The sequence below is a fragment of the Nanorana parkeri genome, unplaced genomic scaffold, assembly GCF_000935625.1.
Source record: "Nanorana parkeri isolate BGI_ZX_2015 unplaced genomic scaffold, ASM93562v1 scaffold352, whole genome shotgun sequence".
Taxonomy (NCBI): Eukaryota; Metazoa; Chordata; class Amphibia; order Anura; family Dicroglossidae; genus Nanorana; species Nanorana parkeri.
In genome coordinates, this window is record NW_017306620.1 from 1,142,994 (window position 1) to 1,162,211 (window position 19,218).

The 19,218-nt window shown below is 39.4% G+C and overlaps 1 protein-coding gene across 1 annotated transcript in view; it reads left to right on the plus strand.

The window, feature by feature from the left end:
- The window catches only part of LOC108788805 (synaptotagmin-like protein 2), a 76,422-nt gene that overhangs the window by 51,771 nt on the left and 5,433 nt on the right, over positions 1 to 19,218 (plus strand). The window contains exons 8-15 of the mRNA XM_018558658.1: positions 1,060 to 1,158; positions 2,627 to 2,718; positions 2,870 to 2,971; positions 3,810 to 3,979; positions 9,758 to 9,860; positions 12,424 to 12,585; positions 14,387 to 14,465; positions 17,149 to 17,248. Of these exons, the coding sequence (XP_018414160.1) occupies positions 1,060 to 1,158; positions 2,627 to 2,718; positions 2,870 to 2,971; positions 3,810 to 3,979; positions 9,758 to 9,860; positions 12,424 to 12,585; positions 14,387 to 14,465; positions 17,149 to 17,248 (907 nt within the window). The remainder of the gene's footprint in view (positions 1 to 1,059; positions 1,159 to 2,626; positions 2,719 to 2,869; positions 2,972 to 3,809; positions 3,980 to 9,757; positions 9,861 to 12,423; positions 12,586 to 14,386; positions 14,466 to 17,148; positions 17,249 to 19,218) is intronic.

The following is a 19,218-nucleotide window of genomic DNA, read 5'->3' on the forward strand; positions in this document are numbered from 1 at the left end:
CGTTTGTTGCACTGCTTTGTTGTTTGTCTGCCTCCCTCCTTCTCCCCATTTATTTAGTTGTCATACCTGCATCATTTACTCTGACGTTTCGATCTCCGAAGCGAGGGGGACCACAGATCAAAACACGAATGACTTACTCCTTCTGCTGGTTTTTTATCATCTATTTCTGATGTTATAAGAGTGGCACGATGTGCTTATCTCTGAAAATTGTTAGATAAACATGCGAGTACAAGATGCTTATACATCGTGATATGCCCGGCAGGGCTGTTTTTGCCCTATGACGATTGCCCTCACACCATGGGCACACCACTACTGCTATACTGCTTGTATTCAGAATGGTCTATACCTATATACAGGTGAAACTCGAATAATTAGAATATCGTGCAAAAGTAATTGCAGTAAGTGCTGCAAAAGGGGCCCAAACCAAGTACTGAGTACATATGCATGCTTGTACTTTTCAGAGGTCCGATATTGTTCTATGTACAATCCTTGTTTTATTGATTGCATGCAATAATCTACTTTTTTGAGGTTGTGGATTTGGGGTTCTTGCGGTTTTCATGAGCTGTAAGCCATAATCATCACAATTATGACAAATCACGGCTTGAATTATCTTGCTTTGCATGTAATGAGTCTATCTCATATATTAGTTTCACCTTTTAAGTTGCATTAGTGAAATAAATGAACTTTGCACGATATTCTAATTATTTGAGTTTCACCTGTATGTTTCCCATGTATCGTGTATTTACACAATAAAGCTGATTTTTTTATTAAAAAAAAACCCCAAATGAGCTTTCAGTTTAAAACTGCTAAGTCCAGATGCATCACAACCAAAGTGTGCAGTCTTACATGTTGTTTTCGCAAAGCTATAGGATTGACTGGGCTGGGACATTTTGGACGCTGCAGAGAAGCTATTGCATCCACATATAGCATGTCATCTCTTCTGCTGCATACTGGCAGGGGACAGGCTTTTCTAAGTGCTTGAGCCAAATGTTTGGTTTATGAGCAAAATCATAAAATACAGTGAAATGAAGAAATGCAGTAACTCTGTTTCCTCTTCAGACAGGAACATTGATGATTATCCCACAGAAGGTTCTGCATATAAGTCTAGTAACGTTGGCAACGCTAGAAGTATGGTGAACATTTATACAACAACAGAAAGTAAGTTTTATGAGGATCAAAAATAGTTTATTGACTCTTCCAGTAATTGCTCCGCTTCAGGCTTCACTGGAGATAACACTTGCCCTTTATTCTCAAAATTACTGTTTTTCTCCTGGACATTTAATAGGTCTTTTAATTCCCACCAGGGAGTAAACTGTGCAGAAAGTGACAAGGTGATCCTGGTACCCATCTGTCAGTGCAGCTAGGAAACCAAGCATTCAGTCCGTAACGTTTACTCTATTTTGCAAACCCACTGTTTATTTGTCCACATCCTTTTCCTGATACAAGTTGTGGAGTCAGGTGTGAAACTCATTCATTTAAGGCCTTTTGTTTCCTTATAAAAAGCTGTTGACAGACTGAGTAGGGAAAGATTGGGAGGCACACAGCACAGAAAAAAACACTTTTAGTATATTCCTTGATAACAGTGTAATTCTTTTTGATTTCTGATGTGACTCCTTGGGCATTAATGGTACGCTTGGTTTGATAACTTGATCATTCTAATGTGGAACAATAAGAAATTGTATACTTATAAGAAAGAAGCACTGCAAGTTCAGCCCCTTTCAGCACTGAGCATTGCCAGGGATAGATTAATACTTTTTGTACTGTTAGGCCCACTATTGCAGTAGTGCCACTTCCCTCTTCTATGCAAGTTGACTGGCTAGCCCTAGGGCCAAGGTATAAGACACATATATAGCCTTACAGTGGCCATGCCACTGCTTTAAAAGAAAATAATAATCTGCCACATTACTAAAGCACAGTAATGTGACTTACAAATGTGCATATTGCATGTTTGCTTCAGGACTCTAAAAGGAAGAAAAGTCCAATTCAGAGTGATGAATGTGGAAAAAGCACTGTGAGCAAATTAGCAGTCTGGAGCAGTGTGAATGGAAAATACCACTTTGCATCAATACATCTAGAAACTATGGCTAGAACAGGCAGTCTGTCACTTTACTCAGTTTGGTGCTAGGTGTATAGTCCTAAAGTGGGTGCACTGTGTAAGTACACAGTATAATATACCACCAACAAAAATGCATTAACTATGCAGGTACACCATATGAGCATCGATTGCTCTGGCAGTTAGTGACAGTCTGGAACCTTTTTTTATACACAGCAATGTGTTACTGACAATCCAACTAATGGAGCGTGGGTCAGACAGACCTCTGGAGGCCTTACCATACTAGGTATGTACAAATCCATCCCAGGTCACTGCTTGCACAAGTTTGAATTTCATTACAAAAGAAAACCTAGAGGGAGCTCTATCTAGTTATAGGAAGAACATCATTGCTGCATGTCAAAATGCAAGTTTGTGGGCTTAATATAGTTCGTAAATTGTGGTAAACAAATTTTACCATCAAGGAATGCCTTCTGGAGCACACTAGTAAATACGTTCTATGTATTTGTTCCCAGACACAGGCCTTTCCCAAGGTTATGTCTCACACAATTAATTTCCTTCTTTTGTTTGTCTCAGCATATAGCAAACCCAATACATTAAGCCATCAGCTTCTGGAGCCTGAACGAGCGAAGGAGCTGAGCAGATCCACTCCAGCCCTCCACTCTGAGGTGAGTCTTGCAGGACTTCACAGGTAAAACCTTGCTAAGTTGATGATGCAGTCATGTTTGTACAATTATGCATGATGACCATTTTTAAGGCAAAAATAATTTTATGACTTTGAAAAAGAAATTAAATATGTTTTTCCTGGTTGTATTATAGACGGAATCTGACACTGCTTCTGAAATTAGCTTCAAACTCAAAAGGCACAGAAAGACACAGAGTAATGGCAGCAACTCCTCAGACATGGCATCAGTCTCTTCTGTAAGTACTTCTGGATTTAGACCATACTATTACAATCACTTGATACACCAGGTAATAAAATCACCTGAGACACCAAGGCTTTAAGGGGATTGAATGAGACTAGTTTTATAACACAAATTTTCTGTAGTTGGCTTTGTTGTAAGACTCAAACCATTTTCTTGCCATTGTGTTGGTCTGTCAACACACATGCCTACACATAAGCTGAATGCAGACACAAAGTTCTTGGCTATCCTGAAGTACCCAGCTTTGCTTTTTTTTTTTTTTTTACATTTTAAGCCAATTTGCAGACAGCCAGCTAAATATACAGTTGAAATATGTGTATGCGGACTGCTCTTCATGCTAAGGATTTGTTGTTCTATGTAGGCAAGATTGGGATTCACATAACCAGCCTTTCTAGTTCTTATCCTGGACTAAAGAAAATTAGTGTCTATCTTGTAGAAATTGGGAGAGTGGGAGGGTTTTAGTAGTTTAGCAATAAACAACTGGGTAGAATTGACACAACTCTTTCATCAATAACGCTATATGTTGTCATCCCCAAACAAGACTTGGGACTAAGTGCATTTCTGTCAAATCAACAGGTCTTTTTCTACACTTTCATGGCCTTTAAAAGTATAAAACACAGGGAAATGTGCTGGTATTGTAGAGATGTACTGCATGTGTGTTTTTTTTTACCCTTACATACACGTAAAATCATTTTACATAGCCACTTGAGTGAGATTATTCTCCCAAAAAGAATATTTCCAGTTTTGTAATAGCTACTAAGCACATGATGGAGCAGAAATATTTTAACAATGGACTTTATTGTTCCTTACATGTGAAATAATTTGTCATTTTGCAGGTCAGTAACAGTGTCCTCAGTGTGTACAGTGGAGATTTTGGCAGTGTGGATGCACAGGGATCAGTTCAGTTTTCTCTTGACTATGATGAGAAGAATCGGGAGTTCCACATCTATGTGGCTCAGTGCAAGGACCTGGCAGTGGTGGATGAGAAGAAAGGACGATCAGACCCGTTAGTATTACCTTTTATAGCTAGCTCTCATGTACATCTTACCATCACCACAAATGAATACGAAACGTAGTGAACTAATAATTATTTTTACTTTGGCAAAAAGAGAACACTTCTGAAGTGGAATTGGCTGAACAGCTTATAATTTTTTAAGCAATTGACATTACATGTAATATCTGTGTCCAGAATTCATCTTTTAGGGTCCTACATGAAAAGTTCAGAGGAAAATTTTACCAGAAAGAAATATACTTTCATTTCAGTGACCTAATGGCCAATGTTATTGTAAGGACTATGTTATAGAAGTTTGATTTTGCATATACTATATTATACAAGTTATAACTTAGTAGCATATAGCATGTCACTGTGGTGTTGTGGAACTAAGCCGGTACAATGTTTCCAAGGTACTGTGTTTCCATATACCGTGTTACTAAACTGCCATGTTACTATGTAACACGAGGAGCTATGATGACCACCTTTCAGCACATGCATTTGCCTGTTATGGGCATTACAATATCTCAGTGACTTGTGTAAGAGCCATGTATCTCTTGAGATAGTAGGTGACATTTGCAGAGTGAACTCTAGCAATCTATAGCATTCACGCTCTCGCTGGACAATGTGCATGCTGTGTGATCTCCCTCATGACAAATACAACAGCCAATCAAAAGCCAAGGTTGAATGCTTCTTACACTCTTGTCCACAGCATACGCCTTCTGTGAGGTTTTGAAAATCTGGGCCTGACTGCAAGTTAATGTTCTAATATCACTGCAAATGGCCTTGATTAGGTCACACTTAAGATGTGTGAACAAGATTGAGGGGCAGTAAAAAGCCTGCACATTGTTGTTGAGATGACACACCCCCTAGGACCTGCTGTAACTGTCTGCTTCCTTGTCAGAAAAACTGAATACAGAAATTACATGGTGGAAGGGTTTAGGGCTGCAACAACTAATCGACATAATCGATTATAATCGATTATTATTACTCTTCTGTCCCTGAGAGTAAAGGGAACTATCACTGCACAGTCAGAGGAATAAGTTAATACAATTTCTGATTGTTTTAGTGCTGTTTAAATCACCGCAACCTTTGAGCATTGAGCCGTGTATTAATCCATTCACACCTATACATTCCTAAAGTAAGAGTCAAGCATTTTCCTGCATGAAAACACATTCATATACAAATCCCAGATTCTTAGATATGCAGATATTGCAGCTTAATGCATTTTTAAAATATTGATCACGCTGCATTCATGTGCATTATATGTTCCTTTAGCAGGTCCATTGAAATTAATGCATTAGGCATCACACCTGCACCCCTCCCTGCACTAAATTTTGATATGATTTGCATCATATTTACCTTGAACCCAGGAACATCATACAAGGAAACAGGTCCATCTTTTTTCTTCTCCATTGTTGGCTGTGGTCAGTTCTCAGTGCTGCATAGAATGGCATTTAGATTACAACATGTAAGCAGTGTTTTGTGCAGCATTGTACAGGGAGCCCATACTACATGATGACACAACCCCAGGGGATGCTTCAGTGACAGCCTGGGCTCACAGGTACACACTGAATGATGCTGGCTGTCATTCAACCTAGAGAAGCATGTGAAGGGCAAAGCTGGAGCATTGAGAGGGGTGAGTAATGCTTAGCTATTTTTTTTATAGGTACTGGGCAAAAATAAATTCAAAAGAGCTGGAGATAAACTTAGTGTGAAAGAGCCCTTAGTCTTTAAAGCCAAGGTTGTGTTTTAAATTACGTTTTAAGTTTTGTACGTTATATATTCATAGGTATGGTGGTAGCATGACTTTATTAATTGTTGGATTGATCACAATTTTCAAGTTGGTTTAGCAGTTAAATGTAAATTTTGCTGGTTTTATTAGTGATAATGTATAAGTCTTAGCTGTATTCTGCACACCCATTGCCTTGAACAATACGTGTCTATTGCTAAAACTGATCCAGCATTATCTTTGATGTGACTGAGAGATTATTTGCACATCAGCTATGGCAAGCAAAGAATGTGCCTATTATGAGACATTTTGATATTTCAAGGACAGGAGAAACCTGTTTGATAAATGTGATGCAGCATGCAGTGTAATTAATGTCTCCATTTGCAAACAGTTGACTTTAAAATGTACTTGGGCATTTCCGCAACTTGTTTATTCAGTGGCAGGTCTGAAATTAGTGCCAACAGACCAAGCAAAAAACTTCATAAACAGAACTGTGAAGTAAAGATCAGTGCATATTAGCGAACAGCTTTGCTGACAAGCTTGCTCATATTTACAACATTGAATGCTTTTTTCTTCTTTGCATCTTCTGTCACATCATTTGCTGTAGAAAGAGATTTCTGGGAAAAATTTAGATATGTCAGGTTGGGACTCCTCTGCCCACAGGAACTTCTCAGATTTTCTCAAAGTAACAAAACTACAGATCACCATTGAAACACCAGCTACTGCTGTAATATGGTGTGGCGGTGTAACCACAAAATACACAGTTGTATATGAGAGTAGTCCGCAAAGGTTGTGTTATTTACTAGGGGGCTGTGTAAGGTAGGGACTCCTCTGTGTAATTGTGTAGGGATAACAATCAGGTACGAGATATGTGTTTTTTTCTTGGAAAACCCCTGTAAGGATTTGTTTTTTTCTTAACTGCCCTTAAAATATGTAAACTGCAGAATACAATGTAGCCTGTTAATAAGACCAGAGTGTAAATGCCCGTGCAGCCAATTATTAGTTTAGTTTTCTCATTATATTGTGGTGACCATTTAGATAGAAAACTATGGGAAATGCTCTATTTTGAGGTTTTAACAAAGAAAGACCAAGAAAAGAAGCGCTACTACCCACGGATTATAAATGCATAATTGATAAACGTTTAATTGATAATCCGTGGGTAGTAGCGCTTCTTTTCATGGTCTTTCTTTGTTAATTCTGCACACAGGGTTCCTATCCCTGTTTAAGGAGTCCGTACACCCTATACTACTAACTGCATATATCAATATCCTCAGTAGTGCGCTTACCATCTTTTCCGTATTTTAAGGTTTTCACTGCAACAGTGAAAAAGGAGACATTTTCCAATGTGAAGACCTGTCCTGGTGACAACTGTCTAAAAAGGCATCCCCCTTATTTTGAAGAGATCTCTATTCACTTCCTGTTGCGTGTTTGAATGGAGATCTCTTCAAAGATCTGCTGATCTATGAACCACTCCGTGTACCTGCTTGTAATGCAGGAGAAGTATTCCCAAACACACTCCTAGCAGGATCCTTATTCTCTGTCCTATGCAGAAAACATGATGCATCTTGAAGTCAGCATTCAGACGTTTCTTACAGCCATCACTCAGATGGAAACCTGCTTGGGTTTGTTGATCTGACCGATGTAGAGGGAAAATAATTTTTATAACACAGATTCAAGAATAGTGCAGACCCATACATATCACATGATACTAATAGAAGTTATCTGTCTGATTTTCTATGCTGCTTGGAATAACCTTACTCAAGACAAAACTTTTTTTTTTTTTACACTGCTGTTTTTATAACTGTTGGTTGATTTTACCTTTCTACCTTTTCTGTTTACCATCAAAGACAGGTGTTAAGAAATTATCCCATTTCCTGTTTTTTTTGTGTTTTTTTTAACCGAAGTAAGGATAAAGATCCCTAAGGGAGACGGGCAGTAATAAAGGGTTGACAGAGGTTCTATCCCTTCCCCACTCTATGCAAAACTAGGAGAAAAACTGACTAGAGTCAGTCTAATCCTTCCTCATTTTAAGATTTATGCAGTAACCACAGGACTAATTGTCCTAAAATCCAGGGCTTAAGGCTTTGCGTAAGACATCCTTGCACTCCTATAGGCATGTTTAAGGGATTAAGTCTGTAGAAGGTCACATCCACCTAGAGTTGCATAGGTTTAATGTTCTTTAGGCAGCTCTTTTAACTGCCTTTTTAATTTTCTTTCCTAAATAAATATCCATTTACCATAAATAGAAATAAACACTTTTCCTGACCTAAAATACACTTTATCGAACTTTGGGCCTGCAATAATTGGTAGCAGACAGCAAAATAAAACTGGCCCGACAGAGCAGCAATTTGACATCTGTCACTGGAAGGAGCATGGCCTATATTACACTGAAAACATTTTTTTCCTTGCACCTTTTAATAAACCTCTTCCTACAGAAGTGGTATCCAGATTAAGAGTCTCTATGTGATAGATGCAAACAGTGAACTTCACCCTGTCAATTTTCACTGTGGTGATTGTGAGATGTATTTGAGCTGTTCTAACAAGTCTCTTCTGCAATTAGCACGTACATGGAAAGTCCCAGTGGTACGCAAATATAATAAATGGCACCCAAGCTGCTGATCTGCAGCACCGTGTTCATTACAAAATACTTTTCTAATGATATTTAAAGGGAACATGCACTTAAATGGATATTAGAGGACTATTGCATCTAATTTGTGCAGAAACTCTGAACAAAAAAAAAAAGCATAAAGTATCACTATATAGTCACACAACTACTTGTAATATAATAATGAAATCTGTATAACCGTAAGAATGTTGCACTTCCCCCTAGCAGGGGCAAAACCAATATACTTGTTATAACCTTTTGGGCATGAAATGCTGGCTCCTCCTGGTAGCTAAAAGTACTCCTCAAGAGTACTCAAGAGCTTTCTCAAGAGCTCTTGTACCTCTGAAATAGGTGTGCTCTATAAATGCATTTACTGACTTTGAGCAGAATCGTCTACAGCTGGTCCACCTCCTTCTGCCTAATGTTGTTACTTAAATGTGTTGGGTGATCCCAGTAACTAATAGTAAAGCAGAAGAGGGGAAAGGGGACAGGCCAGCCATTGAAATATATGTAAACCCTGGCTATCTTAAACCAATTTAACAATGTACAACACTAACCTAAGGCAGACCTTTTTTTATTAAAAACCAAAAAGAATGTAAATACCTTGTTTTTTCTTATTGTTTACAATCAGTCATGTGACCATCATGCAGGTGCTACATCCTGGGCTCCGAGGGATGGGGGGTGGATACTACTCCTGACTTCACTGTCATTCAAAGTATGCAGGGCTGGGCAGGAAGGCGTGTCAGCAGCCTCTTGACCATTGGGTGTCCTGTAGCTGCCAAGTGGAAGGCAGGGCCAGATGGGGCAGTGGGGCATGTCAGCAACCTACTAACCTTGGGGGTACAAGCATGCTGTGCACAATAACAGCATCCTGTAACTCCCAAGCAAAAGGCAGTGATGCAAACTGACAACGCTTGCACAGATCTGCTTCTGTGCCTTGTGTGGTCATAAAGAAACAGGGTGAAAGGGACCCACAAGGATCACCAGGAAACAAATCCCCAATTATATAAATTAGGGTTTACATCCACTATAACTTGCAGATCAGTATTTGTGTACTGGAGAACACTAGGTTTCAGAGATGCAGGGAGCTTTCACTGAGAGCTTTGTGCAGGGTGCCTGCTATGTTATTCAGTTCCTTTATTAAACAGTTAACTTATTAGCAAACCAAAATTATTAGCGAATACCAAAATGAAAAGTAAAATGCCACTTTACTCTCTACAGAATTGAATGCAGACGTGCAGCTAGTCAGGGTTGTCAAATCTTAAAGTGGACCTAGCATTAGATGTTTTTTTCATGTTAAAATGCATCTTTCTTCCCTTCCCTTTTTAGTTCTCGCTCCCTTCATCCCTTTTATTTATCTCTGTATGTATTTATTTTATTATTCACCAATGATCTTTGGTAATAGCAGAAACTTTGACAAATTAACATATGCATTCAACGCATTCATATTTTATAGCTATGTCAAGACCTACCTTCTCCCAGACAAAGCTAGAATGGGCAAGAGAAAAACCTCAGTGAAAAGGAAGACCACCAACCCGATTTACAATGAAGTATTAAGGGTAGGACTATACATTATAATTATAATGCTTTTACTGTTGTTTTCTGGTTGGAAGGGGGTATAGCTACATATTTTGATAACTATAATGAAACTCTTGATATTTACAATTTAAAAAAAAGCTAATCTCTGAGGGATTTAGGCGTTCTACTACCAAGGTCCAAACATCTTTCTTTTTGTGTGTGCATACATTCTAACCTTGAGCCAAGCCCATTACAGGGCATTGTCCATTAGGCACAGCCTGTCCCTGCTGCAGGAGATCGTGGATAGAGATGGGCTGCCGGTTTGAGTCGAATGTAAGGTCGACTTGAACATTGCGTGTTCGAGCGTTCGCTGAACTTTGTGGGACGTTTGCGGTCTCTTCGACCGCGCAACGTCCCACAAGGCAAAGTGCCCTCTGAAGCCCTAATTGGTTAAAGGCTTGCACTTGACCACAGGTCAGGTGCAAGACTTTGCCCAATCAGGGCTCGCCTGTCAGATGACGGCAAACTACACAATTGGGCGGAGCTAGCTGTGACCGCTAGCTCCGCCCAATTATTTGTTTTGCCGGCATCTGTCAAAATGCCATTAAGCGGCAGAAGTCGGCGAGGAGAGGACTGGACGGCGGGAGTTTTTTGTTTTTTTTATAATTATCATTTCTATTTATTTTTTATTGTTTTATTTCGTCGTTGTCGTGGACAACGCTGGACGTCGTGATTTCACATGGATTACGTTGGTGGATCAATTTTTTTACTTCTTTTTTTTTTTTTAAATAAAGGATTTTTGATTAAAGTCTGGTGTTTTTATTTAATCTATTTTTGAACACTTTAGTGAATGGCTACCCCTTATTCACAAGCGGGGGGGAAGCATCTGGTTGCCCCCTTTAAAGGAGTACCCCGATGCAAATAAGCCCCCTTGCCTGCAGACCCCCACAACCACCAGGTCAGGGTTGTGGAGACGAGGCCCTTGTCCCCATCGGCACAGGGACAAGGTGCTGGAGAGATTGACCTTCCTCTGGGAACTGGGGTGACCCTGGAAAAGCACCCTCCCAGTGCATGTGGCCTGGTGCGGGAGGGAGGGGAGTCCCCCCCTTTCCGGCCCTGCCAGGCCTATGCTCGGATCAAGGGTCTGGTATGGAATTTTAGGGGGGACCCCATGTTTTTCCCCCACATTTTTGGGGGTGGGGTTCCTCCTTAAAATTCCTACCAGACCTTAAGGGCCTGGTATGACTTTGAGGGGGAACCCCACACACTTTTTTTTTTTAAAAAACCCCCCCCCCCTTTTTTTTTTTTTTTTTTTTTTTTACACGGGGTCCCTCCTAAATATGCCTACCAGACCTTAAGGGTCTAGTGTGACTTTTAGGGGGAACCCTACGCTTAACAAAATGGTCCCTCCTAACATTCCTACCAGACCTAAAGGGTCTGGTATTGTTTCAGAAGGGGAACTGCACACTTTTAGAGTAAAAAAAAAATGTCAGTTTTGCTGCAGCAGGTTCTATACATCCTACAGATCCACCACTTCACAAGCAGGTTAAGGGGACCCCCCAGGCACGATATTTGAAGGAATTTTTTATTTTTACCCTTTAAGTGATGTTAAAATCATTGCTCCTTTAAAAACGTTTTTTTTTTTCTTTCATTGATTCCTGTCCCGTAGTGCAGTACCCGGACCCCCATACATTTTTTATGGACAATAACTTGCATATAAGCCCTCTTAAAGGTGACATTCGTTTCCAAAAGTTAGACCCCCATATATTTGCATTAGGTTCGAGTTTGTATTTGAACTTTTCGCCTGTCCGAATGTTCGAATACGAAACGAACACGGAGGTGTTCGGCCCATCACTAATCTTGGACAGCTGTTAGGAAGGCGAGACTGATACCTATGCTGCCATTTTGCTTCAGTCTGTCACAGAGACGTAATCTGTAAATATTGTTTCCAGGATTCAATTTTAAAACAATTGAAATAGCATTCTTTTATATTGACCTGCAAAAGGACTTGACCTGGAATGTTGCTGGTTACTGTTCAGCAGGTCTGCTGGTTTCCTGTGTGGGTAAGGATGGAGCTGATAGTTCAGTGAACTGCATTGTGTTTAAAGGCTAGTTAGCCAACTGCATACATATACTGTAGAGCTGTGATTACTACTTTTTCTTCCAAACAGTTTATCCAATCCAAAAACAAAAAGCATATAGAGATTTATATTTTTTATTCAAGTTATAGAATTATTTTGTGCATTTTGTAATGATCTTGATTGGTTGCCCTAAGTTCCTTTTTTATAATGATCACGTAAAAAGGAGAAAACCCTATACAGATGTAAAACTAACTAAACATAACCTGTTTAATTGGCCACCATGTCTCTTTTAAACATAGATATGATACGGATTATGGATATATCATCTCTATTAGAGCATTTTGTAGAATTTTCATTCACTGTATTCATAAATGAAAGGTAAAGTCTGGCTGTCACAGTTCTATGCTGTAATAGCCTTACAATGATGTACTTACCTTGGCTATGAAATCTTTATTCATCACACAAATATATATTCTTTAATTCCAGTTAACGGACTAACTGAATACTTTGGTTTATATTGCAGTACAAAATTGAAAAAATGGTTTTGCTGATCCAGAAATTAAATCTGTCTGTGTGGCATAATGACCCGCTTGGTAGGAACAGCTTCCTCGGGGAACTGGAGATTGACCTCACTAGCTGGGATTGGAGTAACACAAAGCCTAACTGGTACATCCTAAAACCAAGGGTATGTTGGCATATAACCCACATTTAAAAAGAAAACCTTTTTTGTTGTTTCATGAAACCTCAAAGCATAGTTCCTAAAAATGTAAGCAAGATCAGTTGGTGGATTTCACTTTATTTGCTTTAAGGAGTCCATAGACCAGTGGCTATTGCAATGCTATTGGACTGCATGTAAAGTAAATTGCGTGCTGCTACCAACAGACTGGTGACGTATGGAATACAGGAATACAGTCTGTACAAAAGAGCATTATTATTATACAGGATTTATATAGCGCCAACAGTTTGCGCAGCGCTTTACAATATAAGGAAGACATTACAATCACAATACAAATCAAGACAAGATGGTAAGGAGGGCCCTGCCCCTGAGGGCTTACAATATAAAAGGGAGAGAGAAGTGATACATGAGGAGGAAGCTGTGTGGGTATGAATTGTTTGAGAAAGTGATAGTTCAGTGCAGTGGCGTAACCAGAGTTCTGGGCGCCCGGGGCAGAATTTTTTTTTCGCCCTCCCCCCATAGGCATCCCTGAAGAGATGAGTCTTTAGGGAAAGACTCATCTCTTTATAATTATCATTTGAGCAGAATCCTTTTACTGGAAGGGGAGAATATTAGAATATGTATATAGAATTTCCCCAGTGGGGCCACAGATGCAATAAAAATAACTCTGTACAAAACTCTATCCAAAGTATTAGGCTTTAATGTGATGCAGCTGACTTCTCATTCAAGAGTATTTAATAAGCAGACATGCTAATGCCAGTTAGTTATGCCAAACATTTAAAACTTAACTTTTTTTTCTGATATTGCTATAGTAAATTGAAATCTGACTGGTTATTTCAAATTTACTGAAATTTGCACATCATTTTTGCATTTAGAAAGAGGGCAATGGATGTAGAGGTCCGCTAAGCACCTGTCAGTTCCAGTCTGGGTAAAAACCCTAAAGGGACCATACGGCACAGCATTAAGGCCCCATTCACAGAGTTTTGTAGCTCGTTTGCCTAGGAGCTGCAACTCTCAACAGGAGGAAACCCATTGTTTTCAGTGGCCCCTGTTCACATTTGAGTGTTCTATCATTTGTAGCAAACCGCAGCTCTAAAAAGTACATGAGCTTCATTTGGAGCAGAGTCAAGCGTTTTGGCCTCAGTAGAGTTTAATGGGCATGCCTAAAAAATGCACAAAAATGTATGTAACGTGTTTCTAGGGGCATTTTTTTGCCTAGCAACTAGCTTTGCATTGGCTCAAAATAAAATAAAAAGCTCAAGCCTGAAACTCCTATATAAACTCTCAAAAATGCACACCACCTTAAGTCTTCTTGAGAGAGAGAGAGAGAGAGAGAGAGAGAAAGAGAGAGAGAGAGAGAGATCTATATCTATAGATATTAAAGAAGTAGCCATTGATTAATGCAGAAAGATTGGAGTTTAAGTGATACCTGAATCTAAGGCATCCTGAAGTTCACATCTTTAATACCTCAAATTATCCAATAAAATGTATAATTTAAACTCCAAACTTACTGTAGGAAAACACTGAAAGGGGACTAGTTGAAATATATCAATTGATCTAGGTTGCCCTCTAGTGGATTGTAATTGAAACAACAATTAGCCCATGTTAAACTTTTAATAATTATGAATTAATAAATAACATAGTTAATTGATAACATAATATAAAAACACTTTTGAATCTATTTTATGATGAGCTAAAGATATTACAGACATGTTGTTATTGTTTGATATTTTGTTATATCAAGAAAAGAATTATGGTCTATGCTTTGTAATATGTTGAACTATATTTGTTTGTTTTTTTCACCCAACAGAGTCTCTCTGCAATGAATGGGGTGGACCATCTTGGTGTGATGAACTTGTCAATTAGATACATTCCTCCTGGAAGTATTGGTGAGATATGTAATGTGCAAGAAGAGTATTAACAAGATGTACATGTGTTTAACACCTCCACACCTCGTTTCCTGAAGAGATGTGGGCTTGGTCTGGGAAAGCTGCCATCTTTCTGAACACTGCAGACTTGCTGTTAAATATGCTAATATATAGTAGACAGTGTATGATGAATGTCTTGGTTTTACATTGTGTTTATAGAAGTGGGATGTAATTACAGAACAGCTATTTACAGCACTGCTCTACATGTTAATCTGATATTGAAAAGTTCATTAGGTGAACTGTGACCTGATTGTGTGAAATCACATATTGGCTGATAGTTTCTCTTGGTAGATGAGCCGCTGCACTGTCTGATGGGTTTGAAATAAGAAAGCTTGTACAGTTCAGTTTCAACATTTATTGGCTTGAAGCCTAATATAATAGTCAACCTTTATCACCATATTTCATGTTACAGCCCTATTTAGGGTGTAGCATGAAATATGGACACATTCCCCAGCTCACCACCGTCAAACCACCCCCCTACTTACCTAAATTGCGGGGTTCTTCTCCCCGCAGGCTCCTGGTTAGATTTGGATTTAGCCTGGCTCAGTAGTGTCATTCATTCACAGATTAATTCACAAGGATCTGTGAATAGAAAGACTACATGGTTAATGGATCTCAAGTGAGGTGATGTTACAGCATTTGTAGTCTATGGATAACTTCCTCCAGCTCTATAACTGAAGGTCTAAACCTTGCTACGGATTTGGGGTTAGGGGAAATGTCTGCAAGAGCCTGGGCATTGCACATGTGATCCACTGATCACAGTTGCAATGCTTTGTGGGTTCCAAAAAATAAATGCACATTTTTTTTCTTTCATCAATGTAAGTGTATATATATTTATTTTTCTGAAAGGTAGACTATGCCTGTACAGCAGAACAACAGGCACAGACATTTGTATAATTTTTTAAGTGCAAAAAAGTGTTACCTCTGGCCAGATATATTAAATGTGCATTTGGTTGCTCTGTACTGTACATTTCATACTTTGGTTTATGTTGGATACTACAACTAGCACTGTACTTGCAGCCTAGTGCAGCTATGAGAGCTGTGTGTCACGGATCGGGACTCACAGGTATGAACTGGAGTCCGGTATGTTGACCCTTTCCACTACACTGGCAGGGACCCTCAGAGAAAAGGGTCCAGGCAGTGTAGGCTGACGACTCCCAGAGCTGGAGTACAAGCAGGGGAACTGAATGAGGCAGTGGAAGTCAGCTAAAGCTGGAAGTTTAAATACAAGGCAGGGTGCTGCAATGCTGAGTAGGTGGCATGGGATGCTGAATAGGTGGCAGGGGTTCCCCAGGATGTGGAATCTAAGAGCCAGACGGTATTCACCAGAGCTCCTGATGGTGGAGATGGGCATGGCTGCGTGCGTGCTTGGCTGGGTCACAATCCCTAGGTCCACCCAACTCACCTAACAGGTACAGGGGGCAAATCAAAGGTTAGGGACAGGCTGAAGACTTCCAGGGACCAAGCGAAGTACAGCGTAGACTGTAGACAGGGCTTTCCAAGGACAAAAGGGAAGCACAGGGCAGCCAGTAGACAGGGATTTCCAAGGACAAGCCAAAGGTTCGATACATGGGAAAACTTCCAGGAATTCAGGGTAAATCACAGACACGGCAACTAGCTTAGGAAAGCGTTGCTCGGGCAGCGTGCCGTTCGCTGGCCTGGGTTTAAATAGAGACAGGAAGAGGGAGGATCCACAGGATTGGCCACAAGTGGACTGCACTGATTTGCCGAGAAGCTGCATAAGAAACAGCAGGAGAGGTCGGCCGACGCCTAAAGCTTGAATAGGTATGCAAGTCTGCAGCTGAACTGTGACACTGTGGCTGTCATACACGGAAGCATTAGTGCCCCCCTTTCCCCTTGGCTAGTCACAGAAGGCTGTGTATTCTGTGAATACCAGTCAGACATCATTTAGGAGTTAATAACTCAGTCTAACTTTACATACAAATTTCTATTTACATAATTTCCTAATTTTCTGTGGTTGGCTTCAAGTGGTGATCACAGCAATCCCAGAAGGTTCACGGACAGGGAGATGTCTTCATTTCAGTCATTGTTTTGGCTCATCTAACTCTGAGGAGCCCCTGACCCCCCTTAGGGAACAGTCGATGGAATACGGTTTTTAACCTACTCCTATCACTGCCCACCCTCACCCCATCCCACACGCACACAAACAAACACACACACACACACACAATAGAAGTAGTGCTCGCTGCAAATGTTAGTGTCTCCCATCTTGTCCCCCCTCTACTCTACATGCTCATGAGTATGACGCAGAATGTTCATGGATTGTCAGCCAAGGGAGGCCACTGCCTGAGGGAGTTAGAGCCAAATGCCTTTGTAGTTCTAAGAGTGCATAACTCTACCATCAAAGCTGACACTGAAGAAAACATTGCAGCTTTATTACGGCTGGCTAGAGTTAAAAGAAGTATATCAGTCCAAGGCATCCAAGTTCTCAGGATTTGTTGGGGCTGCTGTCCTATTATTAGACATGGTATCTGATTTTAGCATTTTCACATCAGAAATATCAAGTACATTAGCGCTTGAAGTAGACCTTTTTAATCTCCACGCTACCACTTTGCCCAGATGGCATTTGTGCATATTGGCAGCCAATTTTCATTTCATAAGAATCCTTTTCCTCACACTCTAGGTCCAAAAAACCCATCCTCAGGAGAAGTCCACATCTGGGTGAAGGACACTAAAGATTTACCTCAGCTTCGTCCTTCTGGGGTAGATTCCTTTGTGAAATGGTAAGTCATTTTGGTAAACACCTCGATATCCCATTGATTGAGACGTGAATTTAAAGTGTATTGAAAGTAGGGATACACCGATACCAAGTACAGTACTCGGTACAAGTACATGTAGATACTTTTCGGGCTCCATGACTAGACTAGAGAAAAATTCAAAAATTAGGAGGCAGCTGTCATTTGTAAGGAGCCCCTGGGATTTGTACATCTCTGTTTTAATGTGTGATTTTGCTTTTATAAATATAAATAAAGGGATGCACAGATACCAGTTTTGCGAGTACTAGTACTTGCCCAAGTACGAGTACTGATACATTTTTGTTGTCATGTGACAGTTTTTCTAAAATAATATCGACTAGAGGTGCACCGAAATAGAAATTTGAAAAACGAAACCGAAATAAAAAAATTGTCAGGCCAAAACCGAAAATGTTTTTATTTTAATTTTTTTAAATTTGTAAAATATTTTATTTTTTATAAACCTTTTATTTTTTTATATTTATTCATTTTTTTATTAAATATTTTTATTTTTTACTTGACATTTAGGGGCTTCGGGGAAACATTAGGGGTCGAAAAAGACTCCTGATATTTTCCTTAACACACACACACACACACACACACACACACATATATACACACACACACACCACCTCACAATTATGGGGTAGAAGCAAGCAATGTTTTAAGGCCCAAAAATCCTGTGTGATAACCTTTGTGAATTACACTTTCAGTGATAACGGTCACCAGGACAAATAGAGGGGGTGAATCTACCTAATAGGGACACAGACAGCAATGCAAACCTGACTGGGTTCTAATCCCTATTTACTCTATATAAAACTAAATAAAAAATTAAGATTTGGCTTTAATGTTCACTTTAAATATAAAAAGAAAAATGTTAGTGAAAATTAAACTGAAGCTACATCCTGTTCTCAAATGTACTTATTAAATAAAAACTACACCAAGGATCTAATCCTGTCCTACTCTATGCAAAACTACAAAAAATAGTTTGGGCTACACATATACTATAAACTGAGCTATGGTATTACTAAGAAAGTTAAAAACTCACATATACTATAAACTGAGTTTGAGCTACACATATGCAAAACTACAAAAAATAGTTTGGGCTACAACTGACCTATGGTATTACTAAGAAAGTTAAAAACTCAATTTCCCCTTTAAACAAAGGTTTTACCTATACACATATGCTCAACCATCACACGGTTGGAGCTGATCTGTAACCACTAAAACATAATAAGAGTTAATGAAAGAGTTCTAATTATAACTTCTACACTGTAAAAAGTCACTCGAGAGACCTGTTACCACCACTTAATTAAATGCGTATTTCCAAGATAAAATTCCTAATTTATTGGTTTCAATAAACTTTTTAATTTGAAAACCTACTTTCATGAGTTGTGACAAATGGTTAAACAACAACTCTGGCTAATTCATTGTCCTATACACATAGTGCTGGTTGTATTTAGCTATGTAAACGAACCATCCTTGCCTTGTGTCAGTGTTTAGGATTGGTAGAGTGCCATTTGTGAAATCTGCTAAGCTAGAAAGGACTTTTTATTTGTGTGAGGGGGACAGTGTATTTTAATATATTTTAATGAAAATAACAAGCATGTTATATTTCCCTGTTCTGTAATGGTTTTGCAGACCAACCAAACTGTTGTTTTTTTTGTTTCGTTCGCTGTCAAAATACAATAGCGTTGCAGTAGAGATTTTTCCATCAACGCTGTGGGGGGAATATATTAAAGGTGGAGCAGACAAAATCTGGAGCAGCTGTCCATGGCAACCAATCAGCTTCTCTCTTCAGTTTGTTCAGTTAAGATTTGAAAATGAGAGAGAGAAACTGATTGGTTGCCATGGACAGCTGCTCCAGATTTTGTCTGCTCCAGTTTGATAAATTCCCTTCAGTGTGTGTTGATGGCTGAAGGAAAGAAAATAAAAATAAGCTATGGCCAGCCTAATACAGA